Source organism: Dermacentor silvarum, chromosome 1 (genome assembly GCF_013339745.2).
Source record: "Dermacentor silvarum isolate Dsil-2018 chromosome 1, BIME_Dsil_1.4, whole genome shotgun sequence".
NCBI classification, from domain to species: Eukaryota; Metazoa; Arthropoda; class Arachnida; order Ixodida; family Ixodidae; genus Dermacentor; species Dermacentor silvarum.
The window spans coordinates 361,369,754-361,390,011 of NC_051154.1; the positions used below are offsets into that span (position 1 = coordinate 361,369,754).

The 20,258-nt window shown below is 45.2% G+C and overlaps 1 protein-coding gene and 1 long non-coding RNA gene across 2 annotated transcripts; one reads left to right on the forward strand and one right to left on the reverse strand.

Moving 5' to 3' along the window:
* The first annotated feature begins 12,223 nt into the window (after window positions 1-12,223).
* LOC125943525 (isocitrate dehydrogenase [NADP] cytoplasmic-like) lies at window positions 12,224-12,833 on the forward strand. Its single transcript, XM_049662885.1, has 2 exons — window positions 12,224-12,721; window positions 12,822-12,833. The coding sequence occupies exons 1-2, from the start codon at window positions 12,224-12,226 to the stop codon at window positions 12,831-12,833; spliced, it is 510 nt and encodes a 169-aa protein (XP_049518842.1).
* A 2,940-nt stretch (window positions 12,834-15,773) lies between these two features.
* LOC125942389 (uncharacterized) lies at window positions 15,774-19,189 on the reverse strand. Its single transcript, XR_007465063.1, has 3 exons — window positions 18,837-19,189; window positions 17,703-17,841; window positions 15,774-15,920 (listed from the first exon to the last, which is right to left on the reverse strand). It is a non-coding gene; the product is annotated as an uncharacterized LOC125942389 (long non-coding RNA).
* Between the last annotated feature and the right edge of the window lie 1,069 nt (window positions 19,190-20,258).

The following is a 20,258-nucleotide window of genomic DNA, read 5'->3' on the forward strand; positions in this document are numbered from 1 at the left end:
ATAAAGCTGGTTGACTAATAAATATCGACTGGGATCTTCTTATTGGAGATTCATAGAGCCTTATGAATGTTTGAACAGTGAGTATTTTAAATCTCATTTCTAGGGAAGGAAGTCGTGATTCCTTGTAGAGCACAACGTTTGCTACAAACTTTGGCAGCCCCAGACAAGCGAAGTGCTTCCCGTTCCAGCAAAAGTAGTGGACGTAGTTTATAGGCAGGGGAGCCAGAGAATAACACGCAGCCGAACTCTAGTATTGGCCAGATATACATGCGGTAAATCATTATAATTGTGTCTCTGCGCGTGCCCCATCGATTATTGCTAATCCTCTTCAATATCCCCATTGCACGCGAAGCTTTTGAAGTTATGTTTTCAATATGATGACTCTAGTTAAGGTTTCCATCATAAATAATTCCTAGGTATTTGACTTTTTCCACTTGTGGAATAGTGGAATAGCGGTACGAAAGGGATATCGTAACTGGGTCTTGTACCAGGAAGACAAGAACAGCGCTCTTATTTACATTAAGGGACAAGTGGATACTATCCAGCCAAACTTCCAACTCGCATAAGTATTCCTGTAAGTACTCGTACAGTGACTGAATATCGTTTCCCGAAGCAAAAAATGCTATATGATCAGCGTAAACATACATGCATACATTCTGATGACAAGGAATGGAGCTTAGCAAGATATTAAACAAAAGCGGCGATAACACTGAGCCTTGTGGAACCCCGCGTGTTTGTCTGAATTTTCCTGATGCAATTCCACTTTGCACACAGTAAAACTCCCTGCCCTCCAAGAACTTAGCAGTCCACGTTACGAAGTAATCAGGTAATCTAATTTCCTGCATCCTTTCTGTTAAAATAGGATATCCCACGCTATCGTACGCTTTTGAAATGTCTAATGTAACTAGAGCTGCACATTGGTTGTGGTAGGGAGCCACCTGAATTCTACTTTCTAGGTCGACGTGTGCGCACCAGATTGACATCCCTGGCCGAAATGCAATTTGACAGGGGCTCAATAATTCTCTTGTGGTCACAAATGCAATCATGCGGATGTATAATATTCTTTCTATTTATTTTACAAAATTTGATGTTAGAGAGATCGGCCGAATATTGTCTAGTACATACCATTTGTTTTGGTCTTTAAGCATTGGAATCACCTTCAAGATTCTCCACGCAGGAGGGATCCAAGCATATTGTATTGAGTGATTTACAGTATCTAACAGAACGTTAGGAGCGATGTGAAACAGAAGTTTAAGCATCTTAGTAGTGAGCCAATCAGGATCTGGGGCTGCAGCTGGTAAACATGAAACAGCCTCCGACAATTCTGACTAAGAAATCTCTTCGAAATCTTCAAATGTGACCTGTCTCTGAGGAACGGAGGGAAGACAGGTCGAGAATCGAATCTCCAAACCTCTCGCAATTTCCTCTAGAGATTCTGCTTGATCACTCTAGGTAAAACTATTGACTCCAAGTTCAAGGGACGCGGAATATATTTTTGTGATCTTAAAAACCGAAACAGTGCACGCTTATTATTTGACTTTGAAAGAAATTCAAAATGTCGGACATTGTAATCATCTTTTGCCTTAGAGACCGTTCTTTTAAACGTTCCAGCCATAAATTTATAGTTATTCCAGTTTCTCGGAGACTGGTTCTGCGTGAGTTGTTTCCATGCAGCTTTCCGTCGCTTGTAATCCCGCGAGCAGTCGTCATTACACCAACTCGTAGAAGTAGTGTTCTTGCTAGCTTTTAACTGGAATTCTGATCTTTTGTGCGAAGTCTCTAAGATTGAGCAAATATCCTCAGCGTTCAATGCATGATTTTCAATTGTTGATTTGAAAGTGGTCTGCAAACATTTTTTAAATCTATGGTAATCCACAAATGAGTGGATTCGAGCCTCCACGGTTGACTGCGGACCTATAATTTCAAACTTAATTGGAACGTGATCACTATTTGTCCCACCATCCACTGTTTCCCATGAGGATATGGAAAGACCTGGACCCGAAAATGTAAGATCCAGCACAGATCTAAACTGTCCGCGAAGAAATGTAACTGATCCCGAATTAAAACAATGAACCTAATGAAGATTCTATCTCACACAGCATGGGGCAGCGACAGGAAATGTTTAATGAATCTTTACAAGAGCCTCATTAGATCGCGACTGGATTATGGCGCTGTAGTATATCACTCTGCTGCCCCAAGCGCGCTAAAGATGCTAGATCCCGTTCATCATTTAGGTATCCGCCTGGCCACCGGCGCTTTCAGAACAAGCCCCATTGAAAGTTTATACGTCGAATCAAATGAGTGGTCACTACATCTGCAGAGAACATACACCAGCCTCACATATTTCCTTAAAGTCCACTCTAATCATCAGCATCCATGTTTTAATACCGTTAACGATATGACGTGTGCTGCACTTTTCCGCAATCGTCCCTCTGTAAGACAGCCTTTCTCACTGCGTGTCAGGGAGCTTAGCGAAGAAATGGATATCCCACTCCTCGAACATATCTTAATGCCTTCAGCCAAGCTGTTACCACCTTGGGAGTGGCAGGTAGTAGCATGTGATATATCATTTGTAGAGGTTACAAAGCACGCTTCAGAGGTCGAAATACGAATGCATTTCCTAGAATTACAGTCCAAGTACTCGTGCATAGAATTTTACACAGACGCTTCTAAATCGCATGTCGGAGTATCTTATGCAGCCGTCAGTCCGTCCTTCTCGGAATCCGGTGTACTCCACCCCGAAACAAGCATCTTTACGGCTGAGGCATACGCAATATTGTCAGCTGTAAAGCATATATGGAAATCAAAACTTCCAAAAACTATTATATTTACAGACTCCCAAAGCGTCGTAAAAGCCTTGAAGTCACCTTGTAAACAGAAAAACCCTGTTCTCATTGAGCTCTATTCTGTTCTTTGTAGAGCATACGCAACTAACCAGCATGTCATTATATGCTGGGTGCCTGGGCATAGAGGCATCGAGGGCAATGTTCTTGCCGACCAAATCGCCACATCAGTCACATCACCCGCTATTAACCCTACAGCTGCTGCTCCAGCAACAGATTTGAAACCTTTCTTGCGAAAGAAACTGCGAAGCCACTGGCAACGCTTGTGGGACGCCGAAGCAAACAATAAGCTCCACTTGATTAAGCCACAGTTAGGGTTCTGGCCCTGTACAGCTAAAACACGACGAACTGATGTCCTATTCTGTCGTCACAGAATAGGACACACATATGGTACACACAATTTTCTATTGAATGGTGATGACCCTCCAACCTGTGGTAGATGTGGCGAGAGGCTCACCGTCCTCCACGTCCTCCTGGAGTGTCGGGAAGCCGAAAGGGAAAGAAAGAAACACTTTCCTCTAGCATATCGCTATTGTGTCCCTCTACATCCCGCCATGTTTCTTGGTAAAGAACCGCTCTTTAAGACCAAAGCAGTCCTCGCATTCTTGAAAGATGTTGTGCTACATGTTATTCGCCCAATAAGTTCGTAGCACATCCTCTCTCTAGAGGATGTTGCTGTGATAGTTTTTTTATAGCACATGCCTCCAGGCTCTTGTGTCTCAAGGGCTCTGTTTAGGCACTTGTGCTACTGGCCAATTCTTGCATCTGTAATATTTTTTGTAAGTCATATCATTCTTTTGCAATGTATTGTTCATGTCTATAGTACACTTCATTAGTCATTGCCATAATCTTATTACGTATAGATTTTTACGCACTTTACAGCGACTGTTTTTAGGCCCCTTTACAGCCATGCCACATCTAATGCTCATATAATTGACTATTCATATACTACTAACAAATCATTACCATCGTCTTGGCGCTCTTTGGCCACATCTGGCCCTTGCGCCAAAAAACCACAATAATCATCAACTGATCCCGAATTTTGACATAGATAATTATTACTTGTTGCCCAGTCCCACAGTCGCTTGCAAAACTGGTCTGATCTAGCTCACCAGGATAAGTGATGCGAGTTGAAGTCTCCAGCCAATACAATTTCTTTACGGCATTTTGCCAAAACTAAGTCTAGTGGGCGTGTATCCTGCACACCCGAAGGAAAATATACATTAGCCACCAAGAAAGGCCTACTGCCCAGCGAGAGTAATTTCTACCGTTAAATTTCACATTCTGGAGACATCATCTGGAATTATATATTTGCCCTGTGGCAAAACTTGCTTGATACCATAATTAACAAGCCCTCTCCTTTAGACGGTCGATATAGATGATCTAGGTGCTCTCATCACCGGAAGGTGATGAGAGCACCGCAGAGGCAACTGCCTCCTCCAAAATAGTGGATTTTGAGTTGACTTCAGAGAGGACTTTCTTAGATTTACAAATTGAGCGTAAAGTGGTATTCTCCAGGGGAGAAAACCTCCTTTTCTGTGCCCTCACATCAATTTACATGTTTGAGGTATCCTGTGAATCAGAATTGACTGAGCTAGTAGTGTGTTTGCTTGAGGAACCTGGAATAGGCCTAACTTGTTTAATCTGAGATGTCGCAATAACCTCATCTTCCTGAGCGTGAGGTGTAGTAGCATTCATTTCAGAGTGCATTGGTTGATCAGTAGCAGTTGGTAATAATGGCACTAGTTATGAGGATACAAGTCCATTAAAGCATTCCGTGACGCTTTCTACAATACGCTCCATGATTTTAGCCATAGACTTTTCAATCGCTTGTGCGATTACCTCTGACAGGGTGCCATCAACGACATCCTGGTGTCGTGCTGTCACGCTCGCATACCCATGAGTTCTTTCCTTTACCGCCATAATGGCATCTCGGCGTGAGCAACGCCTTTTGTCCATAACTTCCAGGATTTGGATTCCTTGATTTCTAGCAGGGCAGTTAGAATAATCACCCTTGTGGGCTCCATCGCAAAGGCAGCACGTGTCCGATCCCACGAAACACACAAGCAGCTATTTGATGTCTAAAAGATGTTTTGAACGGATAATTCAAAATTGTAATAGCTGTCCTGGTGAAGACATTTTCTAGCCGTGAACGTCTACAGGTACTTCAGTAAGCTCTGCTAAGGTTACGTTAAAAGTTGGCTAATAAACATCTCGACAAGAACTTCAAGAATTGTATATTAGACGTTCCCAGAATTCTGTAATAATGGCTTTGGAAACATTATGCAGGCTTTTATAAAACATCTTGGCAAGAACAAGTTAAGAATTTTATTAGATGTTTCCAGAATTCTGTTATAATTAAATTATAATAGAATTCTGGGGACGTCTAAGAAAATTCTTAAGCTATAAAAGCCAGCATATTGTTTCCGAAGCCATAACGTATAATGGCTTGAGAAACAATATGCAGGCTTTTATAGCTGTCTTTAAAGCAGCATTTATAGATTGTCATCCTACAGTGATGTGGTAAGCAAAATTACCAGCCACTACTTCAGCATACCATGCATCCGTATGCTAGCTTCATAGTACATATGTTACTATGTAGAACTGAAAAATAAATTGAAGCATTACATTATATTATTTACAATAACTTGCATAAAATTGTTTAACATATATCAAATGTGCAATACACATCCAAACCAAATGTGCATAACAACATGCAGAAAAAAATTACATGACCTTGTGAGAAAGCGCCTTTATTGACTAATAAATTAAAGGACTTCCAGAATGATTTTACAAAACTTTTAATACAGTAGATAAGGCGACCACATAAAATAAGACGTAGCTGCAGTAACCACAGCAATCCAGTTCCCTTCTCTCTTGGATACCATTGGCTGCCCACAGAAGTTTGCTCTGTAATACAACACTGAAGAAAAAAGTGAGTAAGCCACACTTGATTTACAGTAAAGATGTGCAATTCAGTATTTCAAATAGCAACATGTGTGCCGTTGTTTTACCTCGGTCACATTTACTTTATAAATTTAAGCAAAACTTTCTCTCAAAATCTTATGCTGTACGATGAAATTCAGAATTATGTATCAGATATATGAAAAAGCTACTGTAGAGTGAAATTAAACTGGCAAATGGTTTGATCCACACACGACTTGCAGTAGGTCATTAGCAGTTAGATGGTTTGCAAACAAATCTCTTACAAGAGTATGCTACTTTTATTTAAGTAGTGGTGTTGGTGAGTTGTAGCAACAGGTGGGCTTAGCCTGACAATCAAGGCTGGCAACTGCTCCTTCCGAGTGTCTCTTACAATATCCCTGCGGTATTGTACCACATGTAAATAAAACCATTCTCTTCCTAAAGGGACCCTAAACACTTAAGTAATCATAGAATGGACTCACTATATTAAAGGACGTCGTCTCACGAATCTCATGCAGCAAAAAGTTTTCCAATCCTCCAACTATAAGTGAAGTTATTACACCAATGCAAGACTATTTTCCTGCCTGCTAGCGTGCTGGAAGCTACACAGAGGAGAAGCCAAGAGAGCAAAGTCCCGGTATACTACGCAATGCAGCACGCTGCTGCCATCTTAAAGGCCACACGCAGCTAGAATTTCTGCAATAATTCAACCAATTATGTGAAACTCCGGCTTTACCTCCCAGATCCCAAAAGAACGTTCTGCTACATACCGTGCATGCAAATATATTTGAGTCTAAACTTCGCGCCAGCACCGGCCCGCCAAAACAAAAGTGGTGTGCAAGTTGTAGCAGGTAAACGTATACGTACCGTAAGGAACTGCACGGTATCTGCAGGCGCTGGTGAAGGCTTGAACTTGAGCAAAAGACTTGGGAAGAGAAGCATGAGCACTGGCGAGCGAACGCTTGCAAGCATGAGCACGGCCCTTTGAATTGCTCGCGGATAAAGCGCCTATATATAAAAGGTAGCGCCATTCTTAGATGATGCCGCCACCGCGCTCACCCCGGTGGTTTCTCCTCGCCGCCTCCTGTCGCCCCAGCCTTCTCCGCTCCCCCATTGGCCAATTCGTATGACGTGGAAGCACGCGTTGCGCTTTTCTATATTTTTTTCTTTCCAGCGCGCTCCGACCGCCATTGTCGGGCCTGTGCGACGAAAGTGTTGCACGCACAAAGGGATCAAACGTGTTAGGGACAAGAACTTCGTTGTGATGGCATGCTGCTGCGCCGTAAGTTGCCACAACCTACAAGGTGCGGGCTAAATGCTTTCTTTGTTTACCATCCGGCGAGCGCAAGCGCTTGCTGCACACTTGGTATTTGCGCCGTCTCGCATCGTCGCGTTGCTACTTCCAAAACGGCATTATTAAGACCAGTTACTGACTAACGAAGCAAAATCGCGCCTCAAAAACTGCTCCGCAGGGCGCGATCCAAGTTTTCCGCGGATCTCCTCTTGTAGCGCGTTAGCTGTCGTCTGCCACGGCAGGCCCGACGTACGCGGCGCCACTGTCGATATCGCGCCTCGATCTCGCTGGCCGCGCCTAGCGCGACAGCGGAACGGAGGAGGAGGGAGGCGGATGGCGCTACTTTTTATATATATATAGGGGTTTTACTCGCGGAAACTTCAGTGCGCCCCCCTGGTGCAGTCCAAGACAAGTGGTCCAAGAGCAGACAGCAGTTCGCTCAAACGGAGCGCACGTTTGCGACTGCGCGTGGCCAGATCTGTTGGTGATATCGCAATTCCGGCTTCTTCACCGCTTGTTCACGCAAAGGGAAAAGAAGGCAGGGCTCTGATAAGGACGCTGAATGGGCGCGCACGTGTGCGCCCGGCCGTTTTCTTTTTTTCTAAACTTTGACTGTCGCGACAAACTCATCGAGTGAAAAAATCGGAAAGGAATCAAATAACCCCGCAGGCTTTTCCTGCTTGTTCACCCAAAGGGGGATAGCAGCGAAATGCTATATGATGCGACGTTAACGGATTGCATATGGCTTGTTAAAGTCGCACGGAATGTAACGCTGCGCGTCGGGCACGCGCATTTTAAATCTTTTTCACTTTCACGCGCACGCCCAAGCATGTCGCACATTTTCCGACAAAAACATCTAAAAAAATGTCACAGTTTTGCCCTAAGCGCGAAGCAATGAATGCGATAGCAACACAGCAATGTCATACGAACTAAGGTGAGCAGCTTTGGTAGCAATATGAATTGTAGTAAACATGAGCTGATTAAGTAAGCAGGTGTGCTGCGGCGTAAGTAGACCGACATGAAGAGAGACTCGATGACCACGAGAAGGTGCGTGTGAAACGGTGGTGTTGATGAGAAGCGCTTCCCGTGGGCAGCGAGTCCGAAGGGACACACCTGTAGTGCTGCACTGCCGATCCGGGCAGCATTGCATGTGTAGCGTGCGTTGGAAAATGTGGCCCGACTATTACTAACTGAATGAACAAGCGTGGTGTGATCTATTCAAACATGAATAGATCACACTGAAAGACTCCAGACAACGACTGTCAAAACGCTGGCAGTGAGCGCATACGCCGCCACGGGCGAAGGTACGTGCGGTGTATCGCTTCAACGGAAACTGAGCGGCGAATGCACGGCGCATAAAGGTCAGAGTCGTGTGGAGATAAGAGACGGTGCGGGCGAGCGAGCGACGAGCGCGGTTGTTGGCAGAGTAGAAGTGCCCCGCCCCCCGCGCTCCCTCCAGCGCTGGCTTCCCGCTTTCTTGCTTGCGCGTAGGTGATTGAGTGCGTTCGCTCTCCGTGATAGCGCGCGTCCCCGCACGCTTCCGCTCGGGCATACGGCGCGCGGCGAAGATTTTATCTATAGAGAACCTCACGGTGACGGCGACGGCGCCGGCAGAAATCCGGTTGAAGTGTACCATATAATTGCTATCGCAAAAAAAAGTTCTTGAGTTACAAGCTCTCAAGGTGTTCATCAAAGTATACTGTGGTGACGCCAGAGGTGGGCTGTTACCACAGCTGAAACACAATAGCATACTTGATTAACCGTACTTCCTGCTACATAATGTTTCCAACAACATCTGTTTAAGGCCTTCGCGTAGACTAAGACGTCTATAGCCATTTGTAGCCGTTCCGAGAAGTTTTAAAGACGTTTTGTGTTCCGTGGGGTGGGATATAGGACAGTAATTCTCGCGTTATATAATTAATTACAATGACCTAATTGCTCTCGGCTACTCTACTTCACTGGGAACAATAGGCACTAGGTTTTCTTCGAGTAACGCAATTGCTCTTCTTTTAAATCTTGGTGCGTGATAGCTGGGACACCCTGTATATTACTTGGCGCAGTCGTTTCCTCTTTGCCGCGGCATCTTGCTCTGTCACGCTAATACATTTTCGGCGCAGATGTTTTGATCGGATGGATGCTTGTTCAGCTGACTTATTAAGGCGAAAGCCTGAAATGCCTCATCAGGCGGTGACCTTGAAAACAGGACGTGCGGTACAGAAAGCCGTGTGAGCTCGCCTCGCGTAGAGACGCGCTCGTGCCAGCGCTCGCACGTTCGTCATCTTCTTCCACAGCTGGCACCGACGCCGCTCATCATGGAAAAGAAGGCAAAGTTAATTAAGATAGAGTTAATTCAGGCACTCTAACCCACGACTTTCGGTGGGAGTCGAACCCTCGAGATTATGAGGGGGTCAAGCCCACAACCCTTGGTGTTAAGGAGAGGTTGATTAAGGCACAGGTAATTAAAGCACTCTAACCGACGACCTCTGGTGGAAGTCGAACTAACGATCTATGGAGTTAACTATGGCGAAGGTAATGAAGGCACGGGTAATTAAGGTACCGTCAATTAGGCCACTCGAACCCACGATTTTTGGTGGGAGAAAACAAACGATAAGAAGTAACAAGGCATTCGAATCAGAATTTCAAGTAATTTAATTAATGTCTCTTGAGCGCACAAGCTTTCGCCATCACCTTCTTTGTCGTATGCTAAAGTGACTGTCAATTTTTGTCTACTGCTCATATTTAACGCCCAAAAGCCGTACCGTGAGTAGTGAGCAACGCCAGAATGGCCAGTTCAACAGTATTTTGGTCTTAATGTTACCTGACCTCACATCTTACCTCCAAGAAAATGCATAATCGATAATGCAAGTTGTTGGATACGCGGTTTCGGTGTCTAACTCATATTGCCTGATTCTCTGGCAATGAGCAGTTATTCTTGGTGCAAACGCTATGATGTCAGCTTGTGCACTCCAATATGTCCGCTATGATATAAAAGCTTGCGCACTCCAATTAACACTCTATTTTTCCACGAGGGACGGCTGCATGTTCGAGCCACTACGTTGGTCAGCGCCACGGCACCGCGGTGGTCTTTATCCCTGTCTTTCGCCGTAGGCCGCTTCGTCCACTGTCGTTGGGACGCAACCGAAATAGTAGTTCTGCATAATGCAAATAGTTTGACCTTATAAAGAAAGCGAGAAAGCATTTAATTCTTTCGACGCTTGGTCCGCCTAACCGTTATAGATATGCAGCCGGTGAGAACGAAGATGAGTGCAGAGACAGATTGGTGTCTAATAAGCTCGTTAAACTCAGTGTTGTATAAACCAGTATCAGTCGACAGGGGCGGGAACGAGGAGCAAACTTGATGGTAACAATGATGTCTCCGCATTGTGAAGAAGAGATTCGGACCTGGAAATGGACTTACAAGACATTTTTGTGCAAGTACAATTAAGAACATTAGACAGATATACGTAGCATCTTCCCACAAGTTACCTCTTCGCCAAATCTCCCCATTCAATTTCATGAGATTTACCCAAAAAATTCTAAGCTCTTGCCAAGGAGCTATTTATGTGGTCTTTTAGAGGGCCACAGAAAGCATCTCCAGGCTAAATACATGTTTGCGACGGATGCGTCCATGTGCGACGAGAGATCAGTAGTCGTCTTATTCTTTCCGCACATTTGCTGGAATTTCTCTATTGGAGTTCCTGATTTTACACCTATTTTTGAAGCCAAAATAGTATTCATCATTGTAGCCCTGCGCCTTTTGCCATCAAATATGCCAACAACAAAGCTTGGCCTAGGCAAACATTTTTTGAACTTTGCTTTACCCATCTTGGGACTGCCTGTATTACTATTTATATTGTTTACTCCTGTTGAAACACTGTGTCTCCCCTTACCCAATGACCTTAGATGGGCCAGTAAGGTACTTAAAATAAATAAATAAATTAGTTAATTTAAGAGACTGGCTATCTGCGTGCTGAATGCTTACATGGAGAACAGGCTCGAAAATATTGCCAACATTTCATAGTTTAGTACCAACATATTGATCGAAAATTACCTTGGTTTGGGTACAGGGTCACTTTGGAATAAATAAAATGAAACATCAGACTCTCTTGCCAAAGCTTCCCTGGATGGCCCGGTTGTTTTTATTTTGCCGGTTAAGGCGTAGTTCACCTCAGCAAGATACAGAAAATTCTGTCTTAGTCAAACAGCCAGCAAACAAAACCTACTATGGAATTCAGACTTCCCGCATCTGCAGTTTCCCTGGAATTCTCAATGGTGTCCATCACGTCAATATGAGGTAACATTTACGAGATTGTCATGCCGCATTCCCCATTTAAATTTTTATTTGCACAGGGTTGGTTTGACACAGTCCCCTCTATCTCACTTCTTTAATGAACCGGAGACTAATTGATCATTTATTATTGTCCTGTCGTTGGTTCTCACTATAACGAAAAATACTTCTCGAGGCTCCGTTTCACTAACTCGGGGCACCCATTGCCCTTCCCTATTATCCTTTCTGTTGGGGCCTCGACTTTGGGCTCCAGCTGCAGGGATGTTTGAATTGCTATATACAATTTCATTCTCAACATAAAGATTGACCCAATAATTTAATATTATCATCCTTCTCATTTCTTAGAGATTTCTCTCGCGAAATTCTCAGTTTTATTTCAATCACACATAATCAATCCTGCACGATCGCTCTTTGATGTCAATTTTTAAGATATATTGCCCTTTATTTCTTCGTGTGATAAATTAATTTAATTGTAAGCCCGCTTCTTGGCCCACCCCTAGTGAAAGGTATGTGCCATATTGAGGAAACCATCATCAGCATCCTTCTGGGGGCATGCTACCTGAGGGTATTTCAAGTAGTGAAATGCTGTGCCATTAATTTTTTAAGGTGGCAATGAATATTTTCTTTAATTTTCAGTGATTCATGCAACAAACTTGCAATGCACCGATCTATATATCAAGTGGTGAACCTGAATGCATGCTTCCATGTTAAATGTAATCTTAAACAAAAAAAACTTCTCTTTTTTTTGGCCGCGTGAGGCACTATCAGCTCGTAGTCGCGAGCACGACTGCCGCGAGACGAACGCGTTCGTTTTTCCTGTCTGCTGCTCTCTTGTACAGCGAGCTTCAATCTAGCCCTTTGTCCCTTTCCGTCATGGAGAAGCTCAAGTGTGGGCCCCTGGTCGAGATCCGGGGCAACGACATGGCACGCGTAGTCTGGAACCTCCTCCGGGAGAGGCTCATCGAGCCGTACGTGGACGCCGACCTGAGGGTGTTCGATCTATCAATCGAACATCGCAACCAGATCAACGACACTGTCACCCGGGAGGCCACCCAGGCGCTCAAGATAAACAATGTGGGCTTCAAGTGCGCCACCATCACGTCCGAGAAGGACATTCTCGAGAACTACTATTTGAAGCGCACGTGGTTGTCGCCTAGCGCCGTCATTCGCAACGCCCTCGATGGCGCCGTCTTCCGGGAGCCGATGGTCTGCCGCAACATCACTCGGCTCGTGAAGCAGTCGCGTAAGCCCATCATCATCGCGCGCCACGCGTTCGGCGACCAGTACAACGGCAAGGACTTTGTGGTCCCCGGACCCGGCACGCTCCAGATCAAGTACTCGTCCATCATCGGAGTACCCTACAACCTTGACGTAAGTACCGACAAATTTAATACCTTGCAGATATACGGGCACTTAAAGGGCAGCTCGACGGGTTTGGCATTGCAAAAACACAAGCGCGGCCAATACGCAGATCGCGCACTGACTATTGTCTGAAAAATATCAACTGCTGCACTGCGCAAAAACAGCTCAAATTTCAAAGGAAACCCGTGCGCGAGCACTTTCACTCGATGAAGCTTCCCCTTCCTGTAGAAAAATCGAGTTAACATGCTTAATCATCTGTGCTTCAATCCCATTGCATTAAATGCGACCGATAATGGAACGTGACATCGGTAAATCATCCAATGCAGAGCGCTAGAAACCGCCCCTAGAGCAAGCGGCGCAGCAGAAAGGCAAGAAGAAAAAGAAAAAAAAAACAACCGATGATTACGATACTTCCTTAGGCAAATTGTGAGCGCAGCTGTTCAGGGACTTTTCAATTCGCGATTTTCTGTGGCAAACAGTTTCATTCTGCATCACAGGGTTCTCTCGGAGGCGGCGCTGAGCCTCTGCTTGGGCTAAAGCCCTCGCGGGCAGCTCGTTTAGCAGCAGCGGAAAATGCGCTTCCAACGGTTGCGTCACTTATTCTTCAGAAAGAACTGACTGACACTATTTCGTATTGTGATTATATTGTGACGTGGTAGTTTCAGTGCAGAAAGAGCAGTGTCGAAACTGTGCGATACAAATGTAACTCTTTATTGCGCCAACTTGTGCCCGGCAAAACAAGTAACATTCAAGCCCGATAGCGGCGAGCAGAGTCGGTGATCGTCGGAAATCTGGTCTGCGCTTCAAGCTCGTCGGCTTTTATGCATGACTCGTCGACGGTTCCCGAGTAATCGCTGGTGCCCTCGAGGCTTCGAGAAAGTACTAACCAAGTGGCGTCACGTATACGCTCAGATTACGAAAAACTTTGGTGACAAGAGCCAACGCCTAGAACTATCGATAACGTTCGAGAAACTTCTGATACATGCAGGCGCGCCGTGCATCGAGGGTTGACGTCTAACATTTGTTAGCCGGTGAAAATCAGTGGCCGATCAAAGGAGTGAACAGCCGACGCGCGGTACTCTGGCGCCATCTCGTAGCGATCGTCGCAGGACACGTTCTGTGCGGCACTACGCTTATTTTCGCGCGCTTTCGCCATGCCCTCCTTCTCGCGCTCTCTTCGCTATCACCGCCTTTTATTCCCCGCTGCCGACCGCGGTGCTCTTTCATCCTTCGCTGTTGCGCTCGTTCACTCGGTTACGCCGAAGCTCGCCGCATGAACGCGCGCCTAAGAGCTGCACCCTAAAAGTAAAAAAAAAAAAACTTAAGCAGCCCCGAATTCCGTGTGCCCACTATTTCACAAACAATCATTCACGACGCTGCGCACTTAACGGGTAACAAATGCTGTCTTTCGGGCCTTAACCTAACTCACAGTCGAAGACAAAACCATAATGCTAATACATATACAGGTTGTCCCAATTTAAAAATACGCAAATGCCATGCAGCTGGACAGAACCAAGGTAATTTTTGCCATCGCTTGGAGATGCTCAGATTATTTTTTTGCATTCCGCCTAATTACATATCTAGTCTTAAATAATCAAGTTCTCATAATATAATAAAATAACTGTGTCATTGTGAAAACTGTAGAGCAACCTAAAAAACTCCCGATACAGCTTTCTATTGCTCAATACGTGCTACATAAGTGTTTTTCTGAGCCAGTGAACGCAAAATAGTCGCAGGACTGGCAGCTCGGTGCACTTTGCATGCATTCGCGGAAAATAGCAATTAGTTTTAAACTCCCTTGGGCCACTCCTAATTTCCTGAAACTTCGTAAAGTAGGGACACTCTACTCCTCCGCCTTCGCTCCTCCGTTTCTCCTCTTACGGCTTCGCTCCTCGATCTTGGCGCCGCCTACAATCCTTGAGCGTAGCAGACGACCTTTCACAGAGTAAATGCACGCATAACAAGGCGGCGCGCTTTGAGCGTTCGCGTGGGCTTTCTAGCGGCGAGTAAATTCGTATAAAGAATAAAATTTCCATACGGAGGAGTATGCAGTTCCATGACTGCAGCTATTTATTCTGTTTTGAAAACGAATTATTAAAAAATGTCGCAGTTTCACCCTAAAGGCGAAGCATCAATTGCGATAGCAAATTAGTGGAGAGCTATTCGGAGTAGGGATAGTAGTTTTATCGGCTGCATAAACTTGGGCACATTCGCTTACTAACTGAATTAACAATCGTCGTGTCAGCGCGCACAAGCAAACATGAACAGGTCACACTTGATGACCGCAGTCAACCGCTGTCAAAACGCTGGCAGCAAGCGCACCCACCGCAGCGAGCTATGGTTCGTGCGGTCTATCGCTTAAACGGAAACTGAGTGGCGAATGCATGGCGCATACAGAGGCCAAAGCCGTGTGGAGATCGCTTGCAAGATACGCTGCGCGCGACAACACCGGCAGCCCGTACCGGCGCAAAGTACAAGAACACATTTTTTGGCAGAGTAAAAGCCCCCCCCCCCTCCCTCCCGCGCTACCTTCCCGTGTTCCTCCTTTCGCGTGGGAGATTGCGTCGCCAGTTCCCCTTGCGCCCGGTTGCAAGATACGCATTTGGTGCCACAGCACAGCGTCGCCCCCCTCCCCAGCTAGCACAAAAGCGATAGAAAACTGCTTCCATACCGATTCGCCAAGACTAAATGAACGTCTGAAAGACGCACTAAAAAATCCGTGCAGTCCGTTTAGAAGGTGATAAACGGTCGTATATCGTTGCTAATGTCCGGCGGATATGACTATTGCAAGAAGTTCTAGAATCCTGCTTAAAGTAGTTTCGAAAAATCCTGTCTTGAAATGGGATTTTGTAAGACCATTAGAGGCATTTAAAAAATACAGATTGAATCCTGCTACAATCAGGATTTTGACATCCGTTTTCTTTCACCCTCCCCTCTAGCGGCCCCCTTGTCTCCCTTTCCTTCCCTCTCCCAATGCCCCTGCGGCGTTTCGTCGGCCGGCGGCATGCAGGTTTGCGCTTGGGCAATACACGAAACACATACAGCAATAACATTTTTTATTGCAAAAAGTAAACACGACTAGACAAGCTAGCAATCAACATTAAATATGAGTGCCTCCGTGTAACGTCCATTACAGGTATCGACCTTGATAAACCTGGTTTCGAACAGGCTGCTGGGCTGTAGCTCCTTAATTCAGCAGGTCTTCTTACTGCAAAAACATTAGGCATGTGTAAACCGTATGTTAATTGAAGCACACTTTTCTTAGTGAACGTATAGTTTTTCAATGCATTGGCAATAAGCACTGCAATATATCTTGGCAATGGGCAGTACTACAATATATTGGTCCAAGCACACAGTTTTCGAGCATTCCACCTTTATTAACATGGTTCTAAGATTAACCGATCACAAATGAAATTCCCTTCTGTTGCCTTGAAGACATACTTTACATCTAACCGAAGGTGTTGCATGTACAATCGCCAACCAGTGTAAGTGTCGGCTATTTTGCTAGCTTTCAGGAGGCCTTTTTCTTGACTAGTTGGCGACTGGTAGATGACAGCAGCCTCCTAAACATGTGCGAAGTAGGTGCCAATTAGCATTCAAAGAAAGGAATAGATAATGCATTTCTGATAATGTTGTACGAGAAAAGAGGTAAGTGCGGCTCTGCAAAGGCACAGCTTCAGTGTGACAGCATTGTTACACCACCCCAATTTTATTTGCCACAGATCACATAGCCAATTCAGAAATGGCGCAGGCTTGAGCATATACCTAAACACCAGTCTATCAAACACATCGCATGCTTCAAATTGAGCAAATATATTGCGATTCCTTAAAAAATAAAAGACAGCAGACGAGTGCAACCTTGAGTAACAGCGAGTATTTGCAGCACGGCTGCTTCAAGCATATACAGTAAGAACTTCGGTTGCTTGTAATTAAACCATTAAAATGTTGCACGCCTATGACTTGCCTGTTTGAAAACCTCCACACAATAACATTGCCAAGCACTTGTAAAAAATTTTTTTACAAAAACAGTGAGTCATCCACACACAAGGTGGAACATAAGCCGTAATTTTCCACCCAGTTTCACTAACTTTGACCTTGGTGACATTTATAGTTACGCAATGGGTTAAAGGTTCAGCTCGTGCAGTTTATAAATCAATTATGATCTAGAGTGCTTGCATATGCAATTTATTGCTTACACCGAAATGAGCCCACACACTAAAACCCACACATGGCGCGCGGCGACGATTTCATCGCCGTTGCACGGCGGCAAAAATGCGCTTGGAGTGCCCATATAATTTCTATCGCAAAAGAAAAAGAACCGCGGCGTAAATTTTTCTCTCTCAAATGGCAAGGTCGCCGTTACGCCGTCGTGCCGTAACACGCGTGTTCGAGTCGATGTCTCAACGCTGCGGCTGCGACGCAGAGGGAAGCAACGACGGAGGCCCAGTCCGGCCAACGAAACTGTTTACAACCGGCCAACGCTCGCTTCAACGGCAGGAAAAGAAAGAGAGAGGGTTAAGCTGGCGCCGGGCCGGCGGCGGCCGCGCACGGAGACAGTCGAAGGTGGGGGAGCTACGAGGGATTTGAGAGTTAGGTGGAGAGTGAGGGGAGCCCCCGAAGCGACGGGGTCACCTCTGCTGAAGCCAAATCCGCTTCCCTGACGCCCTCCTCCCTCACCTTCGACGTGTCCGCGCGTGCCCGGCGCCGCCGTGCTGACGCCGCCCGCTCCTACAGCATCGTTTTCTGCGAGCGTTAGCCGACGTGGGCAGTCTCGTGGCCCCTACTCGCCATCTGCTTGCGCGCCGTCTCCATTCGTACGTCAACTCCATTCCTACGTCGTACTGTGGTACACGAATACTTCAGAAATAAGTCCTTCCTTTAATTCGAACAAACTTTCGGACTCCTTCGAGTTCGAATTATCGAGATACGACTGTATATGTGTCACGCTGAAAATTTAATTCGTACGACTTGAATATGAAATAACAGTTACCTGGGTTCTTGGAGTTCAGGAGTTTCGTGGTGACCCTTTGGGCGGCGGCGTTTTCGTCTGCCCCTTTCGGCACCTGTAGAGGGTACATGATCGGTGTCTTCACCCTCACGCGCCTTCTCTCTTGCACGTAGGTATGTGCCTGCATAGTAAGTTACAAAAAAACTCTTTATTGTTATGCTGATAAACTCGGAGTATCTATGTTTATAATGTAACAGCAGTGCCTATTACAACTGTATATTGGAATTTTTCTTTTTTTAACATAATTTTGTTACTGCGCAGACTTGCAAAAAGAAAACGCCAGTGCGACCTCAAAATTTATTTCTTGCATGACTGAAGCCAAAAAATGTTAGGTATCCTAAAAAAAGATGCTCTAAATAGCTACACTGTCGGATTATGTTACAAAAAACAAGGCAACATACAGGGTGTTTCATTTAACTTTAGCCAAACTTTAAAAATATGCAAGTGCCACGTACCAGGACAGAACCAAGGTAATGTTGGAGATACTCAGATTATTTTTTGCATTCCACCTAGTTAGATAATTAGTTCCCATTAATTAATTAACTTCTCAATTACTATAGTTAGATGAAAAGTGTCAATGAAAAGATTGTAAAGCAACATGAGAAACCCCTGATACCGCTTTCTGTTTCTCAATATGAGCTACATAAAGTGTTTTTCCAAGTGTGAAAGATGCCTGCCAATACACGCAAACTGCCTTGAGCGGCCAGTCGTTCGGCAGTTTCCCATGTATTCGCGGGCATCTTTCACGCTCGGAAAAACACACGAGTGATCTCGCACAAGAGCGTTGACGGAATAATGCTGTGGCTACGCGAAGATCGTAGCACGTCTCATCATTCTGGGCCAAACGGGAATGTCATCGTCATCCTAACGATCAATGGTCAACGAAACGTCACAGAAGTGATTTTAGATAGCTTTGGCAAACCTGAATACGCACACAATAAAATAAACGTACGCAGACGTAAACATGCCTCTTAAACAATATTAGGAATTCCAGTTAAAATCAAGGCGCTTTCATTGCAAAACTTCATTACTGCCTAAAACTTCCACCTAAAACTCCCGCCTGAAAACCGTAAATAATTAAACACGACAGGTGTCAAAGTGGCAGTGACTACTTACGTGAGCAAAGAAGATGTGGAAGGCAGTCTGGCGCTCCGCAGTTCATGAACGAATACGCGTCAGGAACTTAACGGCTGTTCCTGACAAAAATAACGGTGAATGTAACGGCCGGTTCAAAGGTTACGCAATCTGGAGGGAAGCTGCGCAGAGAGCGCAATCCGCTCGGCTGCTCAGACTGCGTCGGCGCAAGCGCTGACGCCGATGAGCCGTCGCGCCACTCCTCGCTTTGTCAGGTAGCCGCTATGATACGTCGCGGCGCTGCATCCTCTTGCGACACACGCTGCTGCAATGCAGAAAAATACTCAGTGTGGCCTCGTACTCGGTACCTGAAGCATAGAAATGCTAGCTAATTTAACTAAGAAAATACAAAATACGGCTGCTACCATAATGCTAGCGCCACCTTACAAAGATAATTTGAAATAACAAAAGTCGAACTTTTTAATGCCTCGTTCTCGGCACTTTGCGGTAGGTAGGTTCCTAACTCGCTTTATAATACAAAAAAGTGATGTGCAACCTATAATGGAATCGAACCTCTGCCGTGGGGCACAGCAGCCGGTTCTCTAGCAACTAGGCTACGGTGTCTTTTTCTTCCTTTCGGTCAAAGTAAAACAGGTTAACCAAACAGACAAAACGAAAACTGCGACAAACAATATCAAAACATTTTACAGTTTGAACCGTCAGTCCAACTTGGCTGACATTGTCATTTAAAATTCTCTGAGCGTTGTCAAGGGATCTACCCTCGACAGCCACTCAGGAACACAGCAATCATGCGTTCTAAATTTTCCTTCAAAGAAAAATGGCAATATTCGCAGGAGGGACAGATCGCGTTGAAGTGTATCGAGGACTGTTCAACAATGTCCTCGCGTCGATGACAAAATCAACGTCGAAAGTGGTGCTTAGTTTCCGGAGAAGTTCAGAAACTGCGACAAGCGGAATTCGGTGACTTGTAACCCATGATGCAAGCCATCCTTGAAATTCCACACATTTACGTGGACAAAGACTTGCCTGATTTTCTGCAGATGATGATGCATAGTCCGAAGAACCTCCATTTTCGATGCCCGAGCTCAAAGGAGGGTCGCTTTGTGGAACAAAATATTCTCTAGAAATGTCTTGCGTATGTGCTTCTACATTTTCTCCTTTCAAGGCAAGGTCACTTTCGTGAAAACTGTCCTTGGATTGAGCATCCTCATGTGGCGAAGATACTTCACTAGAAGCATGGTTACTACTTTTAATAACCTACCATGATACTTATTGGATGGTACTCGTGGCAACAGGACTGGCAGATATCAGTTCGTCATTAACTCTACGCCTCTTCTGACGGTCTGAAAGGTCAGCGTAACTTTTCTTCTTTATTGTGGACTTCATTATGAGCATAAAGAGCAAGCGGCTGCCCCTTCAGTGCTCACTCACCACAATGCAAGC